This window comes from Scomber japonicus, chromosome 3 (assembly GCF_027409825.1).
Source record: "Scomber japonicus isolate fScoJap1 chromosome 3, fScoJap1.pri, whole genome shotgun sequence".
NCBI lineage: Eukaryota > Metazoa > Chordata > Actinopteri > Scombriformes > Scombridae > Scomber > Scomber japonicus.
The window spans coordinates 26,343,604-26,369,019 of NC_070580.1; the positions used below are offsets into that span (position 1 = coordinate 26,343,604).

The 25,416-nt window shown below is 39.6% G+C and overlaps 3 protein-coding genes across 3 annotated transcripts; 1 reads left to right on the forward strand and 2 right to left on the reverse strand.

Annotated features, from left to right (window-relative positions):
* Window positions 1-2: 2 nt before the first annotated feature.
* LOC128355791 (cytochrome c oxidase assembly protein COX14 homolog) lies at window positions 3-1,997 on the reverse strand. Its single transcript, XM_053316144.1, has 2 exons — window positions 1,883-1,997; window positions 3-419 (listed from the first exon to the last, which is right to left on the reverse strand). The coding sequence occupies exon 2, from the start codon at window positions 407-409 to the stop codon at window positions 233-235; it is 177 nt and encodes a 58-aa protein (XP_053172119.1). The 5' UTR covers window positions 410-419; window positions 1,883-1,997; the 3' UTR covers window positions 3-232.
* Window positions 1,998-3,197: 1,200 nt separating this feature from the next.
* LOC128355314 (pre-miRNA 5'-monophosphate methyltransferase) lies at window positions 3,198-4,541 on the forward strand. Its single transcript, XM_053315560.1, has 2 exons — window positions 3,198-3,398; window positions 3,570-4,541. Exons 1-2 carry the CDS (start codon window positions 3,198-3,200, stop codon window positions 4,116-4,118), a joined length of 750 nt encoding a protein of 249 aa, XP_053171535.1. The 3' UTR covers window positions 4,119-4,541.
* Window positions 4,542-4,736: 195 nt separating this feature from the next.
* On the reverse strand, window positions 4,737-25,321 carry ppp4r1l (protein phosphatase 4, regulatory subunit 1-like). The gene is made up of 20 exons (XM_053316225.1): window positions 25,276-25,321; window positions 21,941-21,985; window positions 21,272-21,401; window positions 17,337-17,443; window positions 16,957-17,099; window positions 16,593-16,739; window positions 15,763-15,870; window positions 14,866-14,931; window positions 14,511-14,669; window positions 13,929-14,053; window positions 12,511-13,022; window positions 12,033-12,379; window positions 11,144-11,230; window positions 10,035-10,220; window positions 9,327-9,488; window positions 9,021-9,121; window positions 8,492-8,612; window positions 7,918-8,052; window positions 7,244-7,385; window positions 4,737-6,955 (listed from the first exon to the last, which is right to left on the reverse strand). The coding sequence occupies exons 1-20, from the start codon at window positions 25,280-25,282 to the stop codon at window positions 6,810-6,812; spliced, it is 2,976 nt and encodes a 991-aa protein (XP_053172200.1). The 5' UTR covers window positions 25,283-25,321; the 3' UTR covers window positions 4,737-6,809.
* Window positions 25,322-25,416: the final 95 nt, after the last annotated feature.

The following is a 25,416-nucleotide window of genomic DNA, read 5'->3' on the forward strand; positions in this document are numbered from 1 at the left end:
TGTGTGGTTAAAGGCATTTAATATAATACAAACAATGACAACCGCCTTCGCCTTATAAACATAGACTTGATACAGGCCACTGATGCAAATATGTTCTCAGGTAATTTGCTTAGCGAATCTTCTTATAAACAAAACATCTCTGCTGTAAGAGTGCAACATCCTCACAATGAAATCACTTCATGATTCAGCAACGGACAGAAAAAGAAGGAATGGGAGAGCAGTCCATCTGATGTCAGTCTTTGATGACTTCAGTAGTCTGGTTTTCTGCTGCCAGCTTCAGCTGTTGTTGCTTTACCACGTAGCGGTATCCTCTCATTACACACAGGAAACCTCCGTACACCGTCAGCAGCATCATCGAGCCAGAAAAAACCCGATAGCCAATATCAGCCAGGCGCTTTCCAGTCACCATGATGACGATCCTGAAAGAGTCAATATAGTGTACAATATATACAGCATAAATACTGAGACATGAAATTACACGTACTATGACATAAGATTTTATCCATAAAGCTATAATTACTCTACATATAACTTAACTTTAACATGACAGACAAAATGTGTAAGTTTCATAAAATGTGACTAGCAATATTTAAAGAAGTTAAAGACAATACTGCATGTATATTAATGCATAAATTATAATATTCCAGTAATATATTATAAGTGTAGTAACTCAGAGGGGGGCTTCCTGGTGAAGGGAACTTTAAGCTGCTGATAATACTGAGTATAAATATGAATAGAGCTGCAACAATTAATTGTTTTTTCTACAGACTGAAAATTAATCTGCAACTATTTATAATCAATAAATAATATGAGTCAATTTGAAGCAAGCAAAACATGCCAACTAATTGATGGTTTCAAGCTGTGTTTTATACCAAATAATAAATTGATTAATTGAGAAAATAACCATCAGATTAATCAGTAATAGCAATAATTGTTAGCTGCAGTTCTAGTTATGAATGCAGGACATAGGACTGAGTAATACTACCATGTGATATAGATACTTTTCTATAAAGGACAGGTTAACAACAACAATAAGGAGCCCAAATGAACACTGAAATAGTTTTTTCTTTCTGTAATCATTCCTTCTGTACATATTCATTAGAAGATCCTTTCATGGTGCACTTACAATGAGAGTGATGGAGACCAAAACCCATAGGCCTGCTTCTGTGTAAACATGTTTTAAAAGATTTCTTCCACCATAGCTAAAAGTACATCTAAATTAAGTAGATATCTTTCAACATTACAGTCTTTCTAGTGCCTAAATCCCTCTTTTTATCTCTCTGTCAGAGGAAACACAGGGAATTTGATGCTAAATAATACATTGATCCACTTATATGATTAACTCACACTGGTGAAGACTAATTTAAGCTTTAAATGAAACTTTTTACACAGACTGACTGTGTAGACACACTGTGGATTTTGGCCTCCATCATTCACACTGAAAGCACATTTAAAGCAGATGTTTAACAGCCAGTATGAACAGGAGGAATGATTACAGAGAGGAAAACCTCTTCCAGTGTTCATATGGACACCTGACTGTTATTTTAAGACTTAAATATAATGTGAACCTCTCCTTTATCTGATCTTGTGTCATTAGTCAATCACAGTGATCCATAATAAATGTCCTTCACTGCATATTATGAAGCATTATCAGCTCTAGTTTAAGTCAGGTAACGTCTAGTTTAATGTCTGTAAAAGTTGAAACCTCTTCCTTCAACAGGATTCAAATATCCCTTTATCATCATTGCAGGCTAACAAGCTTTGTGTCAGGTGTGTACACACACATGATGTACACATACACGCACACACATAAACACTGTTTAATCCTCTTATTAAGGATCACATCACTGCTGCGTCTCCCTATGAAGCAGCAGTTTCTTACCTTTAGTTTCTTTTAAAGCGATATGAAGGCAAGACTGTCGTAGTTTCCCTCAATGTCAGCACACCAACATGCGAAGTAAGCTGTAACGCTACTATAACCTTTGCTTTCGTAAGGTACGGATACCGAGAAGGGACTTTTCTCTTCGCTCGACAAACTACGGGTCATGAAGCAGAGCGCCACCTACCGATCCGGAGTGAGTAATACTTTACTACTTAATAGCAGGTTGGGAAGGTTACTTTGGAAATGTAATAGGTTACACATTACTAGTTACCCTGTTTAGAATGTAATCAGTTATGTAAACATATTAATTATTTAATGTAACTTATTACAGCTGTTAGGGTTAGTGTACCTATTAAGCAACAAAATCTAAGTTCAGGTGTTTTTCATGGATACTGACATGATTTATAAGGGAGATCATTTCTTATGAAGCAAGATTTATCTCTCATTTGAATATTTATTCATTAGTTCATGTAGATTTTGGAATATTAAATAAAGATATTTGAAGTCTGACATGGGCTTAATTGGTACTGTGACACCATTTCAGCCCATGTGTGTTTTATTTTATATTATTTATTATATATTGATAAACAATGTATATAAAAAATGTTTTCAAAGATTTAAAAACAATAATATATGTATTCAGGAACATGTTAAAAAAAATTAAATGAGGAAAAATCCTTCCCTTCAAAAACATGCAAAGCAACAAAATAAATACTATTCAACATATAATCTAAGCTTTTTACAGAGAATATTCAGATGTAATCATCAACAGTAAACAGATTACAGTTATATTTATTTTGTAATTAAATGATATAACGCTGTTACATGTAACTAGTAACTCTCCAACACTAAATATCATTCTTCTACACATCTAGGCTTAATAATATATGTAGCTGATATTACACTTTTATTTTCCTACTTTTATGTCAATTACATTTAATAATCATTTATTATCTTTTAACTTGTGAATTTGAAAATGTGTATTTAAATTTCATTTACTTATAAAAAAAAATGTTGAAGATAAGAAATTATCTCCCTTATAAATCATGTCAGTTTAACTTAGATTTTGGTGCTCAATGGGAACAGCTGAAAATATTAGTTAGAAAATTAGAAAAGTAATAAAAGGTAACAATTTACATTACTTTGATTAACTAATTGAAATAGTAATAATAGTTACACATTACATTTTAAATAAGGTAACGAGTAATCTGTAACCTATTAGATTTCCAGAATAACCTTCCAGTATCATAAACGGACCAAATCTTCTCCATGATCGCAGTTTAACCACGGACGTACTTTTAAGGTGCACTCAACAATGGCAACAACATGTGAGGTTGGAAACGATGCTGTAGATGAACTAAATGATCCTGGTGCTGCTCCTTACGGAAACTTTATAAACTATTACACATTTAATCCGCCGGAGAACCGCCTCAGTCTGATCCCAGAGACTCTCCTCCAGGATTTAGGATACAGCGGAGACACAACGCTGCTGCTGGACGTGGGGTGTAACTCAGGGGTAAGTGTCTCCAAGCGGCCAGACAGGTGAACATTGTATGGTTTTAAAGACACATTTATCATGGTTTGACATAGTGAAGTTATAAAGTGGAACTAGTGCTTTCAGACAAGCTCTTTCACATGATATATATCTTCATTAGTGACTCTGTCCTTTCTTTTTCACTGACTGCAGGATTTAAGTGTTGCTTTATACAAACATCTGGTGCAGCAGCCTGAGTGTGAAGCAGACAGGAGGAAAGTTCACCTCCTGGGCTTCGACCTGGATGAGACCCTCATTGAGCGGGCTCAGCAGACCAACCCTCTGCCTGCTAACATCTCCTTCCTCCCTCTGGATATCACTGAAGAGAACAACAAGCAGCTGCAGGATTACCTCCACCAGCACAGCAGCTCCCACTTCCACCTGTGTGTGTGTCTGGCCGTCACCATGTGGGTCCATTTAAACCATGGAGACTCAGGTCTGCTGCAGCTGCTCTCTCACCTTGCCTCCATCAGCCAGCACCTCCTGCTGGAGGCTCAGCCCTGGAAGTGTTACCGCTCTGCAGCCAGGAGACTCAGGAAACTGGGACGCTCAGACTTTGACCACTTTAAGACCCTGAAGATCCGTGGAGACATGGCTGAACATGCCAAGGAGCACCTGGAGAGGAACTGTAACATGGACCTCATCCAGAGCTTTGGTAGCACCACTTGGGACCGAAAGCTGCTGCTTTTTAAAAGGAGGTGAGACTGAAGGGACACTGTGGAGAGTATTTATTTACAGCACAGGAGCTGCAAGGATAGAAGACACCAAATACACATATGTGGAGAAGAGGAGGACACTATAGTTGAAGTAATTGCCAGTTAATGTCAACTGAATGATGATTTTTAATAATGAAGTAAAGAAGCCCAAAAGTTCATGCATTCCATCTTCTTAAATGTGAAAATGTGGGTGCATCTTTGTGTTAAATGACAGTAAACTGTATCATTGGGTAGTAGACTTCCACTCATAGAAAACTGAAGATGATTTTTCATTATTTTCTGACATGTTATGACCTAACTGTAGATCAATTAAACAAGAAAAGGCAGATTCACTGATAATGACAGTAATTGTTCATCACATCTCTAAAAATGGATATTGGGATATGTGACACATTTTAAATGATTATTTTGTGGCTAAAATCTTGAAATAAAATTGTATTTTTTTTGTCATTTGTTTCTGAAATTACTATATATCAGAAATTGCCAGTATACAATCAGTATCATTCAGATTAAAAGATTAAAAACAGCATTTTCCATTCTCAAGAGGTTATTCCACAGAGTGGATTGAAACACACTAGTCAAAAAAACAAAACCAAAATCTTGTAATTTTAATCATTTTAATTACAGAATACTAAAAATAACATTACATAAAATGTCTTTTTAAAAGAAACCATTGAATATTACAAAGGTTGTAAATTTTGTAAAGTTAGGATATAAAATCTTTGAACAGTGGTGCATAATTGAAAAGAAAAATAATTTTCATAAAATGTATATATTAACTGTTCTACTACATAAAAAATGAGATGGACACAAATCGCAGACAGACGAGATGAGTTGACACCGCCATTACCGCAGTGAGCTCTCCTTTCGAAGGAAGAAAGACTTGAGATGCACAGCACACACCACAATCAGCTTTAAGTTCTCAAGTTATGTCTATGTCCAAAAAAAAAAAAAAAAAAGGGGTTACCATTTACAACAGAGGAAAAAAAAAAACAACTACAAAAAAGTGACTTGGTGACTGCTCCCAATATTCACACACACACACACGTCTCGATGGGTAAAAACCCTACTAAACTGGCCTTGGTTCCATAAACACACAGTTTTTTTCCACAGGTTTAAGCTGTACAAAGAGTTGCAAAAAATTTGAGAAACCTCATACTTAAAATCACCCCACCAAGACAGGGAAATAATGATCAGTTGTCTCTCAGTCTCGTAACACAACCATTCCTATATCCTACTGTACAACTGGTCTGTCAGATCCACTGAAAGCTACCGTGGTCACATAATTCAATATCAGGAGGTCAACCGTAAGGAGTTGGAATAGACTATACACAAGGGGGGGAAGAATGGAGAATGGGTGGGTGGGGTTTTGGGGTGGGGGGGGTCATGCATAATCCAACAGTGTGCTTTGCTTTCTTCCTTCTTCTCTCTGAGTTTTTACATCACCCTGTGTCACATCATCAGGAGCCCTTGTTTAGATGTTTTTTTAAATCAACACCACAGAACACTCGTAAAAAGGAAAAATCACCAAATCGAGGACATTCGGAGCCTGTTTGAACCGTGGATGTCCCTCTATGTGTGCGACACACTGGCCAGTCGTGTCCAAACAGAGGTATTTCGCTCGTCTCCTGCCGTCTGGGAGACGCTTTGTGTCACATTTTTGGTAAACAGACACATGTGGGAGGAGGTCGAGGGGGAACAGTTCATTAAGGTGTTCTTTCAAAGAAATGTCAAGATATGGTTTTAATTAAGAGTTACGCTGAGTGGCAGAATCACTGTTCCTTCTGTGCAGTAGTAGTGGTTTCTGTGGCCCGTGGAGGGCCCGTTGGAAAGATGCAGGGGGGGAAAAGTGAGTAAGAGAAGGTAGAAGGGAGACAGACAGTAACCCAGAGGAAATCTTAGAAGATAAAAGACATCTGAGACAACGGAGGCATTTAGGAGGAAATGAGGCGAGAGACACCAGCAGAGCTACTTGGTTTGGCTGGTCTGTTGCTCAGACAGCTGGAGTTTTTCACCAGGGATCCAGGAGCTGCTGCTTATCATGTAAGCTAATGCTGTTTAGGTTCAGATGAGTCCCCCTGAGTTAGTGCACACGTCAGAGTCAGGCAGGCCTTGCCCGCTTGTTCGTTAAGAAATCCACAAAAAGAAGCAATAAGAAAAAAAGGAAAAAAAAAAAAATCAATTCAGCAATTTTATATCAAGCTTACAATTAGCTTTGGAAAGAGAGAGCTCGTTGTAGTTTTACAAGTCTGAGATTGGGGGAAGATTTGGGGTGGATGTTGTTAGTGTGGACAAGGGTTGGGGGAAAAAAGTTCAGGAGAAAACACGGCAGCTCCCACAAAGTAGCTGACGTCTGAGTCCTGCTCATTTTCTGGAAACTCTGAGAAGTACGCGTTTTTGTGTTGTGGATGCAATGTGCGCTATGTAGTGCCCAACCAGAGACTGGGTTTGTGTTGTTTGAGCATGCTCATACTTTTATATACTGTGATCTGAACATCTGACATGATTCTCGAGTGGTCGTTGGTGCGGGTCTGCCCAGCAGGCGAGAGTGGTTGGGGATCTGGTCAGGTGCTGGTGTTGCGGTTACGCCGACTGTGCGTCAGTCAGACAGACAGGTAGGTAGACAGGCAGGTGGGCTGTAACGGAGGGGGGTTGTGGGGATGTTGGGGAGCTGAGGTTAGATCAGGGGAGCCGTGTCCATCAAGCCTTTGTTGGGGTCCAGGCTGGCAAAGAAGCGGACGTCCCGGTCTTTGTCAGACTGCAGGGCCATCACAGTCTCTTCCAGCTCGTCTGAGTAGGCACAGCCCGGCTCCTTGAAATACGCTGTGGATAAAGCACCAGACTGTCAGTGGAGAGAAAACGCTACAAGGTGTGTGTCAGAGAAAGCCTGTGTCAAAGTAATAGTTCAAATAATGCTCTCACATATGTGTAAAGTGTGGAGCCATGGAATGGTTTGCTTAGCTTAAAGACTTCAAACAAGGTAAACAGCCTGTCTTAAGGTAAAAAAAAAGCTACCTATCGTGACCTCTAAAGCTCCCCAACTGACACGCCAAGTTACACTCTCACTCCTTAAAAAGATGACTCCAGTCATTTAGTTTATTTGCAGTTTACCTTTCTCCATGACGCTCTGTCGCAGAGCCTTGGCCACTAATACGCGAACGTTAGCCACCGGGTCTGAGGAGAGGCTGAGCAGGCTGGGCAGGAGGTGCTGGCTGAACTGATCCATGGGCATACAGTCCTCCTCCACTACGGCCTAAAGAAAATACAACCAAGCATACAACATTGAGTCACACAGACAGGCTAGTGTGAAAGACACAAACAGGAAGAAGTGAGTCGAGGCGTTCATGACAATGAAACTCACAATAGCCTGAAGACACGACTGTGTTTGTTCATAAGATAAATCAAACATCTATTAATGCGTGATGGGGGAATTTATATATGTGAATAGGTCTAGAGACTAATTATGAGTCAGAATATTAACTGTATGTAAGGGTTAAGCAATATTGTATGACAGCAGAAAATATGTCTAATACAAGATAATATAAAATAAATAAAATCACCACAGTTTCAAGGTCGCCACTCAGGATTAGTGTGACCAGTTCAGTATCGTAAGCGTAATGCCTCAAACCACAGCTGTCATCAGTGGCAAGGCATAAAAACATACCATGTCCAACCAATCACACAAGTGTACAAGATATTTATGGAGATGACAAACAGGTTAGAGAGACGGAATCTGCTCCGTTACACAATTTCATGCTCAGAGATGTGAGATAAGTGCTACACACCTGGCAGATGAAGGCAAAGGCTTGCCGCCCCACCCACTTGGGACAGTGGCAGAACCTGACGGTGAGCTCGTTGATGAAGTTCAGGCCTAGGTCATCGGCCCCACATGCATACAGCTTCTGGAGGATCTCTACAACCTGATAACATAAGCGATAATGGACAAACTTAAGAATTAGGCTCCTCAGTCCAGAGAGGAAAGGGTAAAACTGCAGTTAATATGTATTTAAAGTGGTTAGACAGCTTTCTAGAACATGAGCAAAACAATTTTGGATACTGCTGCACAGACTGAAAACCTCATTTGAATTAAACACATGAGAGGATTACGTGACTCCTCATCACTGTCCTTGTGGCCACGTTAAAATGGTCAAATACTGTACAACTATGAGTCAGAGCATTACTTTATCATGTACACACAACACACACAGAGCATCGCCCAGCAGTGTGACTCATTTCCCCTCAGTCCCCTTAAAATTTTTGCTGACCCAATCATCTGTCACAAGCGGCCAGCATATTTCCTCACCAGATGTTCGGTTCCCTCTGCCCAATAAAAACACAACTCGACTGATGTGAACTCACCAGTTTGTATGAGATCCACCTGACCTCTGAGACTTTGTCAGAGCAGAGTGTGAGCGCTATCTGTCTGAGGTAGTCATACACGTCGTAGTGGCTGTACAACTCTATGATCAAGATCAACTGCCTGCAGGGGGACACAGAGAGAGCTACAGTCAGACATAAAAAATGGTTATAGCTTCACAATACAATAAACACATTTTTAAAATAAAATAAACCACAAGTCAAAATGTTATATTATGGATAGAAATGAGGAAATGAACCGTTAGCTGACTAAATTATATGTAATCCATACAAAATTTTACAAAAATAGAAATGTAACCGCTATTGATTCATCTGAATAACAATCAAATCACATTTCATATTCATCATCTAACTCCGGAAGAGAAACGATATGTGTTACATTTAACGTGTATACAGTATGTTAACACCGCCATCACTCATTGAACTCTTGTCTGAGTAAGAGACTCTGCAAGAATGAAAGTGTGAGTAATTCCTATTTTATCCTGATTGGAGGAGGAAAAAGAGGACGTACTCCGCCAGCTCGTATCTGAACCTCCAGTTGCGGCTGTTGTCCGTCACCATGAACTCCTGCAGCTGGTACAGATATTCTCTCCTTTTGTCCGCGTGCAGCAGCTGCAATAAGCAGATGCACATGAACCATTTTAAGCCATACAGTGTTACCTGGAACACTAACTGTAGTTTTTCTTATCAAATTGAAACAGAGCTCTCAATTTCACCGAGCCACAAATGTAAAATGTGCTTCATATAAAACAGATTATTAAGTTCACTGTGAATGTTCTTATATTTGGACCAGCAGTAGATACATCTATAATCTCACCTTGAGGAAGTCATAGAGGTGTTTGAGCACACCAATGCGGACCTCATCCAGGTCTTTCAGGAAACCATTAAAGATGGGCACCAGATCAGCCGCTGTCAGCTGGTCTCCCAGGATCACTGCCAGCTCGTGGATGGAGAAGGCGAGCGTACGCCGCACTTTCCACTGAGAGAGGGGAGACAGGATGAGAAGGAGACACGAAAAGATAAGTAGCAGCTATGAACAAGCAACTGGCTGCTACAAAATCCAACAGAGAGCTGCAGTGAGACTATAACATCTGGGTTCTGCTCCAGAAATAAGAACAACTTATTAAATCCCACTTACACATTTGACAAATAAATAAAAATCCTGCATGCCATCTGGCTCATTCCATATGTTTGGATATGGATGATAATTTCCATTTATTCAATATCTCTTTAGCATTTGACACTGAAACCGGTGTTCAGTGCTGTGATGTGATAGCAACAGTGTGACTCTGAGCTCAAATGCAGCTGTTTCAAGTGAAGCAACATTTCCCTTTGTACATTTCTCTCTGTTGCTCACATCCTCAAGAAATACATTTGCACAATAATTGACGTTACTTCATGAAAGGCCGGGGACATCACTGAAAAACAAACAAAGCGTGTTGTCCTTGATGTCGTCTCTCATTTCGAGATGAAATACCAAACCTAATCCCACATCACACTCACGGCTTCCAGTTTCTCCGCCTACCTGCACATCAGTAGCGAGGGTTTCATACGTGTCCTTGAGGCAATGCCAGTTCTGTCGTCCCAGAGTGAGCGCCACCCCCGGCAGGCTGAAGGCACAGTGTTTGGCTATCTCTGTATCCACTGTCTGAGCCCGAGCCGGGTCAGTCATAGAGAGGTACTGATCCAGCAGCTGCTGAGGGATGACGTTCTACAGACAGAGTGAGAGATTAAAGAGTTTGATGATCAAAGAGCAGTGGGGGAAGGACATTGTAAGAGTATTTAATAATCAGAGTCAGTTCCGATCAATGCCAACTGTAAAGGAGCATATCGATATCTCCAGGATGTATTATAGGGCTGCAACTAACGATTATTTTGATAATCGATTAATCGGCCTATTATTTTTTCGAATAATCGATGAATCGGATAAAATAATATTTAAGTTTCCACCCCTTTCAAAAACAAAACATTATTTCAAATTGACAACGCAAAAAAAATGCTCAAACAACATGTTGCTGCTTGGACGTCCCTGAGTTGTTAAAGTAATATTAAATTATAAATAATAATTTAAACAAAACAACTAAATGTTAATGTCTGATAGCTTTAACAAAATAACATACACATGTATGCTACACAAAAATTGATATTTTCTGTAAATAAAAGATAAATAATAATAATGGTTTATTTTTGTAGTAACCAGTTTTACTTTTTCCATCATTAGGCTACCATACATAGCTACTAGCTACTGCTCTCCTCCTCTCCTACTGCTGACTGTGAGATCTGAGCAGGTAGAAGCTGATAGTTCACTAACTATAACCAGGGAGCACACTGTAACAAGGTTAATGATCCACACACTGACATTATATCATTGATATGTTATGTAGTGTGAACTGCTCCTACAATTTAGAAGATTTCAGGCGGACCGTTTTCTCTGCTTCTGCCAATACCGGCTCTGCTCAGCTGCATCTGAACTGCTCTGCGACTTGGCGAGTAATGCAGTAATCGCGCGACACAACGAATCAATAATGAAATTATTATTAAAATCAGTTATTAAAACACTTTTAATAACCGATTTTTATTGATTTTATCGATTCGTTGTGGCAGCCCTAATGTATTATAGCAGCGCTGACTCACCTGGATCTTAGGCTTTTCTTCAGATAGTGGGCTGTTAGCAGAGTTGTCCTTCCCCTCTTCCTCCACACTTTCAATTAGTTCAGATTCCTGAGGAAAATACAAATATCCACACACCATTAGGGAACCAGCAAACACAGCATCCATTAAAGAGTTTCAGTCTGTCTGTCAACCTTTTCAATTCTCCATATATGCACAAGAACTGCCCAAAAGATGGATTTATAGTTGTGAGTTATCGGAGGCTACAATCTCAAAAATGTAACTACATGTTAGGGCCACAGCTGACACAGAGATACCCTGCATGGACCACAATAACTTTGATTAGTTATCTTGGGATCATCTTTTCTCCCAGAAGTCTCTGCCAGTAGAGATTGCTGATAGTGAAGGCAAAATACATCAAGGAAGTCGAAGCAAGATTCAATAATCTTTTCCTTTTTAAGCTCACTTTTCTGTTTGTTAACTGACCTTGGGTTGATATATCATTATCATTTCAGTCACACACATTGCAAATTATCTACTCGCCACAGCTGCCACTCTCAGTGAGTCCCATCACAGTGAGTGAAATGGTTAAACTCTACGAATACACAGTGGTAGTCTCACACTCTCTAACAGAGTGAAACAGAGGTTACCTGTGTGCAGGCCCTTGTCAAACTCTATCACAAAGTAAATGCAGGAACATGCTGGGGGAAATATAATTAGAGCCAACCTGATTAAGTTATGACACATCAGTCTAGTGTGTCGGTGGATAAATATATAAAACTTATGCTGCAGACGTCTTCATCAGGATCACTGTTAACCTCCTACAAGTATAAATCCAGCTAATGTCCAGAATAATGTAACTGCTGCGTATATCTGTTACATTTGCAATAATATTGTCTGAATAGTCTCGTACTTGAACAGGGGAGTCAGGAGGAGACTCCTGCTGATCCTCCAAGGGCTCCGTCTGCGTCTCCTCATCCCCTTGCTCCTGGACGGGGCACGACTCCGAGGCGGGAGGAGTATCCATCGTTTGCTCCTCCTCTTCCTCCTCCTCCTCTTCTTCCTCCTCTTCCTCCTCCTCCTCCTCTTCCGTGGGACTCTCTTCGCTCTCTGACTGCACCTCCACAGATTTTTTCTCCACGACCGGGCTCTCGGTGTTGCTCTCAAGTTCCGTAGGTGGTTGGGTTTCTGTCGGGCTGTCGTCTCCCGGGCTGTCGAGCTGTGCCGCCTTTAGAGCTGCTGACAATACCTGGACTTGAGCTGCAGGAGAGGTGCATGTGCAAAGCTCAATCAACTTGCCAATACATCGCCAAAATAAATACACACTAACTGCAAAAGATCAAAAATGATGCCAGGAACATGCTGCATTTTTTCTGGCTCTATATACTCACCTTGTACATCGGGGTCGTCCATGTGTGGCTGCAAACAGTCCAAGACCTTCTGGATCTGGTCGCTGGTAGTTTGACCAGGAGTGGACTTGGGATCAAGACAATTATCCTCAGGTTCCTTCTCCTCCTCTTCCTCCTCCTCTTTCTTTTCCTCGGTTGTGTGACAACTTAGCATCTCCAGTTCCCCACTGATGTCCGGTAAAGGAGACCTCCAGTAATGAAAAGAATTAAAGTTCTCGTCTGTCTGCTCCATTTCTTTCATGTTCTTAGCGTTGTTTGTGGTCTTGGGGCTGTTGTTATGGTTCTGGATGGTGCGGGAGAAGCCGCTGTGCAGCACTCCGTGAACTGAAGTGTGGTTGTCATCAAAATTGTGCATCTCCTCGCTGTCCGCTGTCGACACGTGCTCCGGGGATGGTGTGGCACGGCCATCCTGATTGGGAGGCGTGTGGGCGATGGTTCGTCCTGTGTGGCAGCCGCTAATATCGGAGCAGTTCAGGGAGTTTAGGGAGCAGTCGCTGAAATGAGATCAACAAAATGCAGATGAATACTTACAGCTTTCAAACCTAATTCTTATCCAAGGCAGGAAAAAAGGATGCACACAATCTGGTCATTAGCAGCCTGTAAAAGCAAAGAATCTGCCAAAGCAAACTTTTGAAGCAGCACACTAATGACGCATTAGTGTGCTGCATGCAAAACATCACAAATAAAAGGACCACAATGTGAATTCGTATTATGATGAACATCAACATATAAAAAAAGGTCACAATGATGTACCACTATGTATCAGAATCAGTCAAATCGCAGTAATGATCAATGAAACTGTCAATGTAGTCATGTGACCACGCCTGGATATTAAAGGGAATGAGAGATGACACTTTGATTGGTTTACCGCGTGTTACGCCCAAAACACACCTATGATTAATGAGGGGACTTAAGTCCGACTATTTTAGATGATGTGCCTGGCGCAGTGACCATTTTTCCGCCGTTAAAATAGCAAAAGTGGATTTGGATACGCCCCAAAGGCACTTGCGCCACGCGTTTCACGCCATGTGCTATGGCTCGTTAAAATAGGGCCATATACCTATATCAGCATCATAACTTTTTGGGTAATCTGAATACATCTGAATCCCCTTCATTTACCTGTTTCTGCTACTGCTGATATCCCTTTAAATAAAAAGAATGTTACAAACTGGTATATCCTGATCAAACCCACTGAAGTTTTAAGCCATGATCCATTGGAGCAATGAAGCAACACACTGAGCTGTGTTTGTACCTGCACCAACACAAACACATATTCATGTTGTGCCACACCAGTATATCATTAAAATAATTTCTGCCTGATCAAACATGTATTATTTATTGTATTATTTGAACGGAGTAGAGTCAATGTAAATAAATGTTGGTGCAGGGTTAGGTCTTACCTGTCCGATGTACACCTGGGAACCTCTAGTAGTGCGCCGTCCTCTCTGAAGTGAAGGCCTGTGCTGGAGGGATTGGCAAAGGTGGAGATGAAACGCCCCAGAGACTGAAAGGCAGCCTGGCGAACCTAAAAATGGAACGGGAAAAAATCTGTTAAAGTGTGACAAAGAAAAATGTTAAACTGAGTATCTTCATGTGGTGGGGGTCTAAACCTATTCATGAACAGAAATATTTGTATGGAGTATGATTTTAAGCCTGGGTGCAGTCTGAAACACACACACACTTGTGTTTATACTGCACTGGCTGGCTGCACACACAGACATGTTCACTCATGCTCGCCTGTGCAAACTGTCTGCACGGTCATAAATACACATTTCACTGAACAGTAAAAACAAAACAGAAAATCAAAATCAGTAACAAGAAGCTGCGTATGGTGGCGAGGAAAATATACTTTCTAGGTAAAGATTTGAGCAACATGCGCTCAAATGACATCTTAGTACAGAGGAAGTTACACATAAATGTGCTTGTAATCACATGTGCTCATACGCATGAAGTTGTCACCATAGTGTGTTTGCGTGTCTTACCCAGCGGGACTGGTCACTGATGAGGCTAATGAACAGGGGGGACAATTTTGCACGTCGCACCTCTGGGGAGGTGGAGTTGGAGACCATCATGAAGCACTCTGCGCAGGCTTTCCTGATGCCCCACAGGCTGTCTGAACACAGATCGAAGAACTTGGGCATCTATGTTGAAAGCAAAGCAGAGTCAGTCTCCTGCTGTCAACAAGCAGGTGTGCAAAGAAACTATTGACATATGAATGGTAGGAAACAGTTAAACTGCTGCAGAGGATGTGATTTTATAAGACTCAGCATAATGTTAAATAATGCAAATGGCTGGAATTTGCTATCAAGAAAAAAAAAGAGTCCTAAGAGCTCTTACCAGTAGTTTTTCTGTAGCTTCCTGACCCACAATAGAACAAAACTCTCCAAAATTTGCTGCACAGACCTGCAAGACATAATGTAATGATAGAAATGGACTCAGTGTGAAAAAAGAGAGAGCCAAATACATCATTCTTATTTTGTAACATCAGCCAAAGGCCAAGAACTTTTTTTATTTTATTATTTTTTTTACATTTTATGTGCAAGTCGGTTGATTTAACTTTCATATTAGAGAAAAAAAAAAACCTCCCACTCTGCTATCTGGACTTCCACCAGAAAAGCACAGCAGGCAGTAAAAGACAATAAAATATGTGGGGGTTAAGGATTTTACATTATGGGGATTTTCAGTTATTTGTAAATGTGAACGTATGAATATATACACTTTCTTAAAGCTTTAACTTCAATGTTACAATTTGAAGTCATAATTTATTTCTGATTATATGGAGCAAGGATGTGCATCTTTTATTGGGGCATTAATCCAAGGATACTTTTTATTTGGTCCTCTCTTTAAGTAAAAACATTAGTGGTTTAAGAGTGAAGACGGATCATGAAGAGCTAAAAACTAAAAAACAACAATGTTTGTCCACCTTTGCAGCTCCTAAACACCCTCCTCCAACTGGCACCAGTTGTGCCGGGGAATTAACATTCCTCACAGAAAACAACAGTGCAGTGTTGGCGATGCGCAAAACAGAATTAAGGCTGACTTGCAGCGTTATTGAATTTATCCTTTTTACACCCGAAACACAATTAAACTCCAGATCAAATACTTGTTTGCTCTGTTGGGAGTGCAGTCTAAAATGTCTGGTAGATTCATAATCTTAAAAAAAAGAAACCTGGCTTTTTAAAGTCTCTTGAGCTTTGAGCTGGAGAAGATGAAAATGGTTTCGGAGGCTGTTACCTTTCGGACTTGGAAGAGTCTCGTATCACTGCACAGGTCACAGAAGCGTGGCAGCAATAGATGCTCCACTGTGTCTTTGCTCAGCATGGTGACAACTTTACACATGATCTGTAAGAGGAGACAAACGGGGAACATTTAATGCTTTCACTCAAGTCCTGCTGACGTTTCACAGTTACTCTTCCCTGATGAATAAAAACTAGCTTACACAAAGCATTAAAAAAAATGTGCTGCTGAAGGAGAAACAATCAAGGTATTAGAGCGGAGAGGGAAAAAGGAAGAGTGTGTGTGCGCGTGTGAGTGCGTTTGCACGTGTGTGTGCATGCCTGGAGGGCAATGTGGGCTTTCTGGACCTGAACTGAATTAGTGGATAGCTCCTTAATAAAATACTTTACACTGAATTTAAATTCATAGATTAAAAGTTATGATTTTTGAATTCATCCATTTAACAAATTCATTTTTTAAGCTTTGACAGTTTAATAACTCTTGAGAAATGTATACATGTATACAGATCAAAAACAACTTCTGCTTGTATCAAACTCATCCTATTAAAAAAAACACTGTACTTTAGACTCGTGACTGAATTAGATAAAGACACTGAATGAACATAATTAAGCAATAAAAGAAACCCTCTGTGTCCACCTACACTGACCTGGTGCAGATTTAATAGCTGAGTCGCCAAAAATACATGCTTAAAGGCAGTTTGTCTCCTAGCACGCGTTTTTTAGCTATACTGCTTTCAAGTCTGAGCCTGCGATAATGAATATCAGACATTTTCTATTAAATGTGTCGCATTTTCAAACATGCACTCATAACACGAGGGATTTCCTTACAGCAACTGCCTCGATTTTGTAGTCATCGTCACTGCTAGGTTCTGTGAGGTCAAGCAGAACTGGACAAACTTTGGTCTCCATGTCGGCCTTAGAGATGAGGCCCTGCTCCAACAGAACAAGCAGCGCTGCCTGGCTCGTCTTACGCACCTGGAAAAATTGTAAGGGGAGTTAAAAACCTGGTGTGATTCACTCATTTATATTTTCCTACTTCCCTGATTTTTGTCAAGGCTAAGAAGAGACTAAACACTGAACATTTAATGAATTAATAGTAAAGAAACATAAAATGTTTTGTTTTTTTTCAACTCTCATGTTAAAAAGAAATCATTGTAAAAGTCATTAAGAAAACCGAACACTGGAAACCTACCTGGTTATTTGGATCAGTGAGATACCGGACTACAATGGGTACCAAGTATCTTGAGAAGGCGGCTGGGAAGTTGGGCCGACTCTCGTGTAAAAACATGGCGATGTTTGGGACCTGCTCCATCAGTTCAGCTCGCACTGTGGGCTCTGAGTACACATGTCAAAGTATGAGCTCACAGGTGCATTACAGTAAAACAATGTAGGTGCTTGACAAACTGAACTTAATTAGGTTAATTTAAAAAACAACAACAACAACAACAACAACAACAACAACAACAAAAAGACAGAAAAAGGAAGTTAAGAAATAATACATTGCAGTTTAGGTCATGGTAGAATAATCTAGAGGTACTCCAACCAAACAGAAGAAAAGGAAAATTCATCTACCTCCATCTTCTGACATTCTGGCAACTGTCTCCATGACACTGATAAAGTCATTTTCATTATCACTGAACTCGCGAAGCACATCAAGCAGGCCACGAGCCACGATCTGCCTAGAAAGCAACAGGAGTGTCAAGTTAGTTGGACCGTCTGCCAATACCTACGAGTGCTGAGTGCACACAGCGTAACTCAGTCGAGTTCATTACACACTCATGTGCTCGCAAATGACAGGAGGGCTTGGACCCTGTGAAGCCGAACATGAAAAGCATGTAGATGGGAACTACACATGTTTGTGTGTGTGTGTGTGTGTGTGTGTGTGTGTGTGGAGACAACACAGCAGTATTAAAATGTATGTGGAGGCACAGTTTACAAACAAAAACTATAACCTGAGGACTTTAAAAATGTTGAGGCTTTACAGACAGACACAAAAACATACTCAAAAGAAAAGATCTTTTAAGCCTACAATGAACTGAGACTACTATTATAAAACTAATGCTTTGTTCAGACAGCCATCATCCACCCATGGCTCAACTTGTCTTTTGGCATTCCTGCAGTATAGAGTTAGCACAGGTATGTGATTACTAAATACACAGGAATGCAGACACTCGTCCAGATAGCTACGGACAAACAAAACAAAAAAACAAAACACATCTCGAGATGACTGAGCTTGGATGTAAATCCCATATTTCAATTTTTTATGTGGGGTTTATGATAAAATGTAGTCATGACTCATAACAATTCATACTCTGAATATGAACAAAATGAGGTCAAATAACAATAATGTGTCATCATGAAACATTATGTCATTGTTTATTTTATGGGCGACCAAACCAGAGGGCTGGGCTATATGGGAAAAAATCCCGATACAATAATTTTTTTTCATATCAGTCGATAGATATATATCACGATATAAATCAAATTACTATTTTTGTCATGCTTAAATGTTCCGTTACTCATAAGTGAGTTGTAAAGACATCAGAAGGTTATTTTTGATTTAAATATGATTTATTTTCTGTCAGAAGTTGAACATGACAGATGTACAGAAGAAAACATCTGAAACAGTTGTATAAACAGGCAGTGTTGGGCAATTACTTATAGTTACTATTACTTCTACCAAAAAGTAACTGAGTTACATCAATGTCAAAGTAATTAATTACCAGGAAAAGTAACTATTGTAACTATTTTTTGTGTTGGAGGGTTTTGTTAGAGGGTCTTTTGTCCGGTGCACAGGTTGCAAGTGACAGACATTTTTCCCTTTCACCTCTACAAACGTGAAATGAAAGGTGTTATATAAATATAAGTTGTTATTATTATTATTATTATTCTTGCTATTATTATTACTATATTAATTAATAATTATAATGCCCATTTTGTATCGTTATCGTTTTATCGCCCAGCCCTAACAAACTAACAATCACAGTTTTCCTTTCTTAGTAGTGTAAATAATACATTTATAAAAAAGGTACAAAATCTACAGAATTAACAGAACAAAAACCTTGATTCAGTGTAAAACAAATCTATAAAAATCATTGCAAAACAGTTCTAGTATAATTTAAATTGAGATAAAGAGTTCTGGTGAACATCTGGTGACATCTTCTAATCAAATTTTACGCAAGTGACACCTCTTTGCCACTCGCCAGATGTTTCCTTGCCTCTAAGTCCAACTAAGGTCCAGATGTTTCCTTGTTACAAAGCTCATGTTTCCTCTTTACTAAAGGACCCACGGGAGACTATACGATGCTTTAAACACGACATGTTTAAATCAGTTTAAATGAAAAACATGGTTTCATCATGTTTCCACTCTATGCATTCTTCCACCTTCTGATACACTCAAAGGAATCACTAAGTATGTAGTTTATTACATTAAAGGTAAATCATCTTTTATCCACATTAGCAACTGGGGGACGTAGTCCACAGTGTACACACGCTAGACTTCATCTTCTCAAAAGGCAGCAGTTACAAGCATTTTTTGATCTTACTTTGCGAGAACGTGAAGTGTATTGTGACCTTTCTACGTCTTCACCCAGAGGCTACATTTAGAGGAGCGGCGAACTTCAGCAGTAACAAAACGTGCATGGCTGACCAACACACACTGCAGCATTAAACCACTTAAACCAACTCTGAGCTCAAAAAAATAACTCTGTGCTCAGTTTGTTTCACCTCAGAAACTCCACACCCACTCAGCATGTTGGACGGCGACGTCCTTCCTCGAGCTAACGGTGCAGCAGAGAGGCTGCACTGCATTGCTGGAGACATGACGTTAACAACACAGCGGAGCACTTCAACATCTTTCTGATATTCTCATACAGACAGGAGACTAAGATGCTTTAAATTAAATCAATTCAACTTCTTAAAATTAAGAGGCTGCAGACTATTTATCTTGTTTTATCTGGACTACATTAATCATGTAGAAATTAAACATTTTCATGCATCAATGCCTTGAACATAAAGGCTGCCACATGAAACAGTGCATACACTCATAGTGCAGTAACAGACATAAAGTGCAGAGCATAAACAAGTGCAGACATACACTAAATGGTAAATGGACTGTACTTATATAGTCTTTACGACCACTCAAAGCGCTTTACATTACAACTCATTCACCCATTCACACACATTCATACACTGATGGCAGGAGCTACCACGCAGGGTGCCAACCTGCTCATCAGTGGGAATTTAACCATTCATTCTCATTCACACACCGTTGGCGCAGCAACAGGAGCAATTTGGGGTTAAGTGTCCCTCATTCTACACCCTTCTTATGACCTGAGTTTAGAGGAGTCACTGATAGAGCTGTGAAAGAGTTTGTACACTTTTTCAAGCATCTTCTCTTCCTGTATTTACTTGAAACCCTGTATGGTCTTGTAGACGTAGTCGTGTAGACCTGCTCTATGTGTTCAGTTCTTTGAGATGACTTTTGTTGTCCTTTGGCGCTATATAAATAAAGATTGATTGATTGATGGTCTACCTGATGTTAGCAGTTCTGAATACAGGACATGGGAAGGGTCAGCAATTATCTTCCAAGCCCAATGAATATCGTCTTGTCAAAGAGTGCTTGGAAGGAGAAACGCTGCCTCACCCTCATCACTTCCATGGCTGTGTGGACCAGTCTGTTTATTTGTGATTTTAACTTAACCTTTACATACTCTTCAGGGTCAAATTTGACCCATTTTTACATTTGAGAGCTGAAAAAACACCCCAAGCACATTTCTTTTAGCTGGACTTTTCCTAATGTGACCCACACTATACATATTTTATTTTTGTGCAGCTGATACACATTTTTATATATGCAAATGTACAAATTTGACCTGAGTTTATTAAAAAATAAATCAGCATTCAAACATGTTGCTGTTATCTTCATTTTCTATAAAATGTTCTCCTGGACCATAAAGTAGTGATTGTGAATGTCTTTTTTCCATAAGATTAATCAAACATGTATTAATGGCTGATGAGGAATTTATGAATGTGAACTATTTAGAGACTAATTATGAGTCAGAATATGAACAGTATGTGGGGGTTAAATATGTTACCGAATCAAGCTGAGATTCCATAACGTAATACACTCTCTATCACAGCATGGTAAGACAACATCATTGCCCTACATTTACCAAAAAATGTGATGAAGTCAGAGCCTTTTATAATCATCTATGTCCCAACAGCTGTAGCCTCAGCAGAGAACGCTAACAAAGATTAATTAGTTTTGGTCAAAGCTTTGGCAGGCCAGGCTATAGTGTGACAAAAAATGCAATGTTTTCTACCCTCTAATGCCTAATGCTGTTTGTCTAAAGCACACTATAGTTTAACAACACATCCTCAGATGCGTAAAAACTACTTTCTTCTCCCACCATGCCCATTATGAACATCTCATTGTCTGATATTTTGCATTTTGTGTGTTCTTTTGGAGAGTTGTGTTAACAGCCACAGCGTGAGGCTCCACTTACCTATTGAAGACATTCTCACTGAAGGCGTACTTCTCTAGCCTCCCGAGAGGAGTGAGGTTGTCTTGTCCTGCGTCTAGGAAGGCTGTGATGCGGATGCCGTCACACTCTGAACCGTAGTCGTCAAATCCAACTGCGGGATTGGACAGAGAAAAAGAAGGTTAATTTTACAGTCATACATGCGCTACCTATGAAAAAGACTGCAACGAAAACGACATGGACAATCGCAGCAGATGCACCGCAACACTGATGATACAAAGTCTAGAGCTGAACGTCATGAATGAGGAACCTCCAATGTGTAAAAAATGCAAAAAAGTCTAACCGATTATTTGTGTTTAACGTTTCAGCCATAAATACATGCTGGCTTTGCAACTGGATCTAAATGCTGTTTCATCGGCCCAGCTAACGCAGACAACAAGGAGTGCTGGTCTGTATAGCTGCTAATAATAGCGTGGTGTAACCCTGAAATACTGTTGACAGCTTTAAATTTCACTTGGGTGAATGGGGTTGCCTAGAAAGACGACACTTCCATATAGCTCCCTGCTAAAGGAGGGGGGAAACAAAGTGTCGCTTATATGTGAGAAATCAATCCTTAAAAATGCAGGAATGTTTTAATGTGTGAATTTTTTATGTGCCTTTTTTTTGTTAGGAAATTAAAATAAGAGTACTCACAGTCATCCAGATCATCATGGCCATCTTCAAAGTATAAAGATAGACCTGCAAAAGATAAGACAATTAGAGGGGGAATCATTGGAGGCAAACGTGTCATCAACCTACCATCCCTTTATGTACAACTCCCCTCCCCTCTACAAAATTAAAGGAAGTCTGGGTTAGCAGGTTTACAGGCTGACACTTACTAAGAGAGGACAAAGTCTCCTTTAGTGCGAGATATAACAATAAATCAGTGCGTCCTCGCAATTTGCCAAAGTGAAACTTCAGACATTCACATGACATGAGGAGTCAGTGTGGTGACGTGCGAGAGGAACAAATCATAACACACATCGCTGCTGTCTCGGTTGATTTTTTATTTTTTTTCTAAATACGTCACGGGGGGTGGGGGTTGACTTTCTGCCAGTTGTGTACACACCCCGCAGCATATCAGTGGGACAGGTGCTGGTTCCCATAAAATGCATTTTAAATCAAGTGATAATGTCACTGGTCACGCTGGTTATTTATCTTGTTCATGAGGGTATTAGCCCGAGGTAGACAGAAGAACTGCTAATAAAATATTATAAACACAGCGAGGTACAAGTGTAGTTACTTTCTATTTTGTTTTCACATTCCTCTGAACGGTGCCTGAACTGGAGCTGCAACGATTAATCAATTTATCAGTTAGATGATGAGGAAATAAATGTGAGAAAATTAGATGGCAAAAAAATGGAAAACAAATTGCTTGCAGCTTCCCAGATGTGCATTTTTTTCTAGTTTAATTTCTCTTCTGTGACAATAAATTGAATCTCTATAGTCATACTTCTGAATTGTTCAAAGGACAAAACAAGATATTTGTAGACACCTTTGGGGTCGAGTAGCATTCAATGGATAAGGTTTTCTTTCTCCATTTTCATAATTTCTATAGACTGATTATTTGACTTTAAGTACCTTGTTTTTATTTTACATGCTTTACTTTGAATATAGTATATCGTCGATATGTATATAGCATCCAAGTTTTCAGATTGAATTATCTATACTGTGCATTTGTTCTTGTACTTCTGCTAAGTGACACATCAATTTCCTATTTCCCTGCATCTACTTCCTAATAACACATTCAAGATGTTTATGTTTTAATTCCAAGAAAAATCACAAAAATCTCGACTAAAAACTTTTCAGAATTTGTTGGATCATTTAGACAAAAACAAACCTGAGTGGCTACATCAGTAGGTTACCGCTCAATAACTGTGAGCAGGGTGACGTTGGTCAAAAGAAGCCCCATAAGGAGAAGCATGTGCTGGGATGGGTAATGCCAGGGTTTAGAGAATGTGCTCCACATAACTGTATTAAGCAAAATTAAGCGGAAAAAAAGGGCCAAAACAGATCACTTCCAGCTCCCCAGATGTGATATTTTTTTCTTGTTTACTTACTCTCAAATATTTTTATATTCATAGTTTGTGAATGGTTAGTGGGACAATACAAGACATTTGTAGACACCCTGGGGTCTAAGAAAGTATGACGGATATCTTCTTTTCGCTGTTTTTAAGATTGATTACTTGAGAAAATAATCGGTTGATTGTTGTGTACAGTGTTTAAGTACCTTAACACCTTTATTTTCTATACAGTAGATCGGCAAAATGTATATATCATCAAAGCATTAAACCTGGAAAGAGGTGACGTTCTTTAGCTGTACAGATATTGATGTGATAACTATATGCACCGACACTGAAAGAAGACTTTCTAATCATCGTCATTTTTTCACAACAAGTTACCAAACAAGCACAGATTTAGCACAATAACTGGGAGCAGGGTAGTCAAAAGACGTCCCATAAGGAGAAGCATGTGGTGGGATGGCTTATGCCAGTGTTTACAGCTGAACAAGCAAGTGAATGTGCTCCACATAACTGTATTAAGTACAATTAAGCAAAAATAGGAAAAAAAATAAAAAATTGCTTCCAGCTTCACAGATGTGAATACTTTCTAGTTTAATTACTCTTCCGTGACAGTAAATTGAATATCTTTATATTCATGCTTTTGAACTGTTGTTAGGACAAAAAAAGACATTTATAGAAGCCTCAGGCTCTAGGAAAGTATGATGGATATTTTCTCTTTGCTGTTTTTGTATGTTTTATAGACCGATTACTGGAGAAAATAATGGGCTGGTTGTGTGTACAGTGTTTAAAGTCCTTTCTATTTTTTCGTGCTTAATTTTGTGTAAAGTAGATCATCAACATGCATATAACATCCTCGTATTAGAACATGTCTATTCTGTGCATTTGCTCTTATACTGCTGCTAACTCATGCTTCAATATCCCTGCATCCATTTCCTAATAAATAGTGTCTCTTATTCACATTTAAGATGCGTATGCTTTGATCCAAACATCTGTACCAAACCCATACAGGAATTTAGTAGTCTAAATTCTCCCAGAATAATGTCTGAATAGTTGGTTTAAAATAACACATCAAGTTCAGCTTCTTGTTACACTGCAGCCTATTGAGATGGGCAAGCAGGAAACATGTAAAGAGGTAATGATATTTGGCTGTCTGTGTGATAGCACAACAATACATGCCGACACTGACTTTCCAATCATCGACATTTTTACCATAAGGTACCAAACAAGCACAGATTTAGCACAATAACTGTGAGCAGGGTAGTGTAAAGCGGTCCCATAAGGAGAAGCATGTGCTAGGACGGCTAATGTTTACAGCTGGGCTCCACATACAAAAACAACTCTGGAAAAAAAGATGCATTAAATCCATGTGTTTCATGTGTGCGGGGGTAAATACCGCTGGGGTTGTTTGTTTGCAACACCCCCCTCCTAAAGCATGTTGGCAAAGAACAACATCTGCCCTTTGTTATGGTATAAAGAAAGGATTTGGTCAGCTTATGGCTGGAAATGACTTTAGCAACGAGGCTAGGTTAGCTAGGTCAACCCGCTAGCATTTTGCTATGACAACAGTTCGATGATAAACACGGCTACAGCCATAATAAAGTATCCAATATAGGAGATATGTGTGGTTTAAAACATCACCCATACATACTGATTGGTTATATGTTTGAATGTAGGTTTAAAGAGACTTATTTCGACACCGCTGAGTAGCTTTTGTTAGCTCGCTCGCTGTCTGGCTAGCAATGCTAAGTTTGCTAACAGGGCTTGACTTGAAGAAAACAGCGCAAAACACAGTAAAATAAACACTAAGCGGCTATTTCTACTGACTCCACACTAGAGATACCAACACCAGGGTTTTTATAAGTAGCAATTAAAAGCGTCAAAGTGGAGAATACAACACTGGTTTTATCTTTAATTTTAAAAAAGAAAAAGAAAAAAAGAAAGAGAAAAAAAGCAAAGTGCCATTACCTGCCATCTTGAGTGTCGGCTCTGCGGGCTGCCGTCCGTGTGGCTGTCACGGCCGCTCAGCTGTCACTCAAACTACTTCCTCAACCTACTTCCTCAAGCTGCTTCACTCTAAGTCTTTTTATTTTTAATTTCTATTTTTTA

Bases quoted from the DNA above. Each gene is read 5' to 3' on its own strand.
- LOC128355791 (XM_053316144.1), bottom strand. From the start codon at position 409: ATGGTGACTGGAAAGCGCCTGGCTGATATTGGCTATCGGGTTTTTTCT.
- LOC128355314 (XM_053315560.1), top strand. From the start codon at position 3,198: ATGGCAACAACATGTGAGGTTGGAAACGATGCTGTAGATGAACTAAAT. The intron at 3,399-3,569 runs GTAAGTGTCTCC...CACTGACTGCAG, and splicing joins ACGTGGGGTGTAACTCAGGG to GATTTAAGTGTTGCTTTATA.
- ppp4r1l (XM_053316225.1), bottom strand. The intron at 17,100-17,336 runs GTAGATGAATTT...ATGTGTACTCAG, and splicing joins CAGAATGTCAGAAGATGGAG to AGCCCACAGTGCGAGCTGAA. The intron at 13,023-13,928 runs GTAAGACCTAAC...ATCTCATTTCAG, and splicing joins CCCAGGTGTACATCGGACAG to CGACTGCTCCCTAAACTCCC.